This window comes from Oncorhynchus tshawytscha, linkage group LG14, assembly GCF_018296145.1.
Source record: "Oncorhynchus tshawytscha isolate Ot180627B linkage group LG14, Otsh_v2.0, whole genome shotgun sequence".
Lineage (NCBI taxonomy): Eukaryota > Metazoa > Chordata > Actinopteri > Salmoniformes > Salmonidae > Oncorhynchus > Oncorhynchus tshawytscha.
Window position 1 is genome coordinate 26,882,169 of NC_056442.1, and position 6,000 is coordinate 26,888,168.

Genomic DNA, 6,000 nt, shown 5'->3' on the forward strand with positions numbered 1-6,000 from the left:
CTGTTGTATTCGGCGCATGTGACAAATAGCATTTTATTTTGTTTTGACTACATTTTCTTCATATCATGCTTCTTTAAAACTGTCTTTGGGATTACAGACTAGGCCAGGCAAGGACAGATTGAAAATGTCACACTTGCCAACTGGTCTGCGCATGCTTTGAGAATATGCCCTGATATTCCGTCTAGCCTGGCAGCCTTGCGAGTGTTAACCTGTTTAAAAGTTTTACTCACTTCAGCCACGGAGAGCGAGATCACACAGTCATTTGGAACAACAGGGGCTTTCACACAAGACTCTGTGTTGTATTCCTCGAAGCGAGCATAAAGAGGTTGTAATTAAGAGAATCATGTTGTCAAAAATGTACTCTCGTCTAGTCACTCACTTGATGTGATGTAAACAAACAATGGAAGTCCTTCTGGAAGTCCGTCCTTTCTGAAGAGGACAACAAGCATGATCTGCTTCATGAATGTCTCGAAGATTTCTATGCCCTTTCTTTTAATAAATATTTTTGAAAAACAATGTAAGCTCAGGTCATGTATTGTAGTTGCGTAATATTATCCTAATTTAGCCCTGCACCCACACCAATCAACCAACATCCTGACATGCCCTAATATTATGGATGAGGGTGGGCACAGCGGGCTAGACAGACCCTACACCTCTCCGATATATCCACCTGTCAAAAATGCTTTGTCAATTCAACTCAAATGCTTTTGTAGTGAATCTATCTGCCTTTGATGGTGTCACTCTTGCATGCCATTCCTTCCAGGAAGGACCAAGTCAGTGGCATGATAATGTGAGACCTGCTTAGATATAGGATTTGAATGGATATTTATTGTAGCAGAGGATGATCAACAAATAAAAGCAACAACAATCAGCAGAACATAATATGCTATGTGGGCGTGGCATAATATAACTGTCTATCTATCTATTGTTCGTCTATGTAAATAAAGAAATAAACTGGGGCCCGTCCAATGTTGTGATCAAAATACCGGGTGGATTTTCACACTTCTAAAAGTGTCTGGCCGAGGATCACTGTCAGTAAACATATACAACGGTCTAGCTTTAAAGGGAAAGGGGGATACCTAGTCAGTTGTACAACTGAATGCCTTCAACTGAAATGTGTCTTGCGCATTTAACCCAACCCCTCTGAATCAGAGAGGTGTGGGGGGCTGTCTTAATCAACATCCACGTCTTTAAATGCCAGTTATCCGTCAAGAAGGTCTGTGCAAAACTGGTGAGCTACTTGTTATTTAAGCTCTGTTATTCTACAGCATTGATACTGTACTGAGCAGACTAGACTCAAGCCAAACATCTCCTTCATGATTGACGGGAATTAGAAGAGGTATAGAGCTTTTCTATGATGATTAACAGAATGTCCTCTTTTCACCAATCCTAAAAAAAAGTGTGTGAAGCAAACAATGAAACCAAAGTGACATATCTGTGCCTGGGAGACTGTATACACACCTGCCACTGCATTAGCTAGGCCACATGTGTCACATTGAATTGACATATTATTACATAATGGTATGACAGTGTTATAGATGTATCATTATTGATTTCCAGACTTTCTAGGCGCAGCATGTGCTCTCTCTCAAAATTATGTATTATGGGTTATTCTGTTCACTTGAACAAAATGTACAGAGTGAATGAATGATGGTTTAAACAGCAGTGCAAATAGACTACAGCCAGCCAGCAATCAATGATTGTATCGGCTTTATGCATCCTCCTGTCATTTTTTAGTACGTTGATATGTCACCTAGCTTGATTCCATGCCACTGTTCCATTTAAAGGGTGTAATGCACATGACAGTCAGACCCCTCTACAAAAGATTATACAAGACAATAAAATGTATTAAATACTTACGAGGTCCGATTTCCGCTCGTTCCCAGGTAGTGCTGCACGAGAAGACATTGTCCCTGAGGTATCCTTTCTATTAGGCTACTTGGTTTTTATGTAGGTAACAGTTATATACAGGATTATATTCTACCGAAGATAACGGTCGACATTGGCCGCTCCACCGCCTAGCCAGTGTTCCAAGGCAATAGACGCCTTTTCTACAGGCAACCCCAGGTTCGAGAGCAGTGAGACAGAATTGTATCCTCAAATACTCATTTTCATTGTAAAAAGCCAACACCGAACACGACAATTGTCTAGAAAACTGTCCGAATAGCCTTCTAGGCTATCCACTTCATGTTTGGTTGATCCTTCATGTGAAGAAAGGCATCAATGATATACCTCATTCTGAAAATAAAATGAACCCAAAATAGGTTTCTTGTCACTATCGCACCATTACTATACTAAAACCATTTTTTGAAAGCAATTCTGTGTTTCCAGTGATGAATGTGGGTGTATGTCAAGAACAGAGCAGTTTGTTATATCCGATTAAAAAAACAATTGTCAAAACAAAAAACATTGGTCAGGTAGCCTGCGCGTACCACGACCATGGGTGGATGTCTGTCGTTGAAAAATATGTATTTTTGGGGGGGTGCCAAATAATGCTCGCAAAACCAACCACTCCCAAGGCAAAACACTGAACGACTTAAGCCTAATTGCCAGCCCACATTTCATAGTTAATTAATAAATAATTAACCGTCAAAAGAAACAATACAACGACATGACACTTGCGGATAGAGCATCGGCGAATGTACTGTTACCCCCTTTCTCTTTCTGCACGTGATGGACCACTTCCTGAAAAAGTAGCCGTCGAATAACACTCAACGTTCGAAAAATTATTTAACTTTGACTCTCGCAGATATCCTACATAACTATCAGTTGTAACATTTGCCTACAGAAAACGGCATCTCCAAACTGTATGACAAGAGCAAGAGGGAAGAACCTCAAGAGAAATAATAGGCAGGGCAGCGTCGGTGGCTCAGTTACACACCCTTCCCCCATATTCTTAAAGAGACAATCCCCCCATTCATTCATTGGTAGAAAAGCAGTTACCAGCACCAGCCACACGTCAACCACGTTGGCAAGCAATATTCTGTACAGTAATGTCATCACTTGACGCTGCAGACAGCATCTCTAGGGCATTTGACAACAGGGGCGACAGGGCCCTGTCTGAAGAAGACACACTTTAACAAAGCAACAAACTACTGCACTTTTATGTAATTTTCCCTCCACTTGTAATTTATATTATTATGAGAACAAACCATCTGTTCTCTGGTGTATATAATTTATGTTTTAATCTATCTATATTATTCATGTCTATTTATTGATTATACCAAGTGGGTGATGACAGCAGAAGCACATCACCAAAGACTATAGTCTCACCTGTACAAATCGGACACGAGAGGGTCGGGCCCATGAACACCTCATTCTGCTGTGGTCCCTGGGCACTCTGTATTTTGTTATTGAGCTAGGCATATAGTGAATGTTGGTTTAGCTCTTTTCTTGGTTTCGCATGGGGGATAGAGCAGTGTGTGAAAGTGAGTCACTATTGAAACAGTGTGAACCTGACAAGTTCCACACGTCAAACTCTCTCTAATCAGCATCTAGTCCCTCAGCATCATTAGGCAGTCATTTGGGACCAAATCATTTGGGAACCACTTTATGTGGAATTTTCAATACTCCTAATGGGGTATGTGCGAAGGCAGGTAAAGTGTGGGCGTCAGATGATGCTGCTCTTTCCATGTACCATGGAGAGAGCCGAGACATGATTGTAAGTGATGTGTGCACACGGAGCGGGTGAGGGTGATCGACCAGGGCCCAGCCCCACCACTGCAACCCTGGCTGACCCTGAGGAACTGAACACAAACCACCTCCAGTCAGGTCTGCTGTCCAACAGAGCCTCCACTGTCTGACTCAAGACTCTTGGCAAATCTGATTTGATATAGCTTCATAAATATTATTAAAAAACATGCATACTCAGTGTAGACATATACATCACATGGCAACATGAACAGTATCAGCTGTTATCCAAAATGCTTTACATATCCTCAAATGGAGGAGAGTTACAAACTACTGAAACTTCTCTCTATTCCAGTTGACCTACTGTATTTCAGACCTAGTCATCTCAATGCTCTAATTACAGCTGTTGGAAGGCAGTACCATGGCCAACCCCCCATGCCTCCCACTGCATTAATCTCTAATCTGGCAGAGATTATGATGTCTGGAGGCACATTGGAGGCTATGTTCTGCCCTTAATCGAGTGTCTGTCCAATCCTGACTGTCCCTGAACCCCAGGATGTTGTTGTTCAAAGTTTACAAATACCTTTTTTTGTGAACAAAATCAGGCAATAGAATCATTATTATATTTGATGAGGCTGTAATTCAAATATGCTTGAAGATGTTGTCCAACTGTTAATATGAATGCAAATTGTTAAAGGAATCAAATAGATACAAATAAAGACCATTGATTGTATAGATTATGGGTTTCAAGAGTATATGGGCAACAGAATAATGCATTGGTTAGGTTAACATTGAAATAGGCAAGAGTGGCATTTTTAGAAATTATTTTTTCTAATATCTCATATATAGTTATCATACTTTTGCTTGTTATGTTTACCTTGTTTGCTGATTGACATTTTTAAACAACATCTTGTTGGTGAGAAGTTGCAATGTCATCCTGTTTGCTCTCTCTGCTGTGTTGCAAATTATGTTAGGTTATAGAGGGCCACCTAGTGGAGTAGTAGCCTCATCACGGCCAGAGGCATCCTTATTACTGTTGTGATGGCGTCATCTTGTGGTTGTCAATGATTCTGTTTTCTTTTACTTGTTATGTGGTGGCAGTGTTTCGTTGCATCATCAGCAAACCCCCCTTTTTAACATTATAATTGTGACATGGTGTTCGCCTGCTGCTTTGAGCCCGAAAACCCTCTTCCATTTGTGTAGTCTATATAAGAGAGAGGGTAGAGTGCAGCATCAGGAAATCAAAGTACTTCCAGTCTCCGAACTGGTGTGAGTTTGAACTGGAACCACAGGGAGGCCTATTCAAAACAGCCGGGGAAGCACATTGGCCTACAGTACTTTAATCGTTCATCCTTGTTTCAAGTTTCAGCATTTAGATTAACCTCTTGCCACATTTTGGGTCACAAATTGAATTGTCCCACTCTCTACCATGACCCTTTATGTCTGCATCTATTATGAGATCAAGTTGATCACAAAATGCTTAAAAGGGTGAAAATGACCAGAGCCACTCGAAAAAGAGCCTGGAAAGACATCTTACAAAAAGGTCTCACTTTCATCTAGCATAGCTTACTTGCCATGCTTCAAGGCTCTCAGATATATGCTTGGTGATTGAAACTAAAACATTATATAAGGAAAAAATAAATAGGAAGTGAATCAACTGAACAGACCATCGCTGCATTCTCTCTCTATCTTACTCTCTCTCTTTCGCTCTCTCTCTTACTCTCTCTCTTCCTTTCTCTCTTCCTCTCTCTCTCTCTCTGCACAGTACATTACTATGTTATAATAAGGTATCAGATAATTGTTTACAAATACTATATTTCCCATCAAAATGTGTGTGCCTTTTGCATTTTCTACATTAGTGGTTCCCAAACTTTTTAAAGTCCCGTACCCCTTAAAACATTCAACCTCCAGCTGCGTACCCTCTCTAGCACCAGGGTCAGCGCACTCTCAAATGTTGTTTTTTGCCTTCATTGTAAGCCTGCCACACACACACACTATACGATACATTCATTAAACATAAGAACGAGTGTGAGTTTGTCACAACCCGGCTCGTGAGAAGTGACAAAGAGCTCTTATAGGACCAGGGCACAAATAATAATCAATAATTTTGCTCTTTACTTAGCCATCTTATATATAAAACCTTAATAAAAGTTAATGAGAAGGGTGTGCATGAAAGTATGCACATAACTCTGCAATGTTGGGTTGTATTGGAGAGAGTCTCAGTCTTTTTCCACACACAGTCTGTGCCTGTATTTAGTTTATGATAGTGAGGGCCAAGAATCCACTCTCATATAGGTATGTGGTTGCAAAGGGCATCAGTGTCATAACAGCGCGATTTGCCAAGGCAGGATACTCTGACCCAGACTATTT

General features: G+C 40.8%; 1 protein-coding gene across 5 annotated transcripts in view; it reads right to left on the minus strand.

Annotated features, from left to right (window-relative positions):
- Positions 1–2,874, minus strand: part of LOC112266889 (MAP/microtubule affinity-regulating kinase 4) — a 62,686-nt gene extending 59,812 nt beyond the window's left edge. For 2 of the 5 annotated variants that reach the window (XM_024444789.2, XM_024444794.2), the window contains exon 1: positions 1,861–2,872. In XM_024444789.2, coding sequence (XP_024300557.1) covers positions 1,861–1,908 — 48 coding nt within the window. In that variant the 5' untranslated portion in view covers positions 1,909–2,872. Of the gene's footprint in view, positions 1–1,860 lie in introns of all 5 variants that reach the window. The other 3 variants (XM_024444791.2, XM_024444793.2, XM_024444792.2) reach the window with 2 other exon arrangements.
- Positions 2,875–6,000: the final 3,126 nt, after the last annotated feature.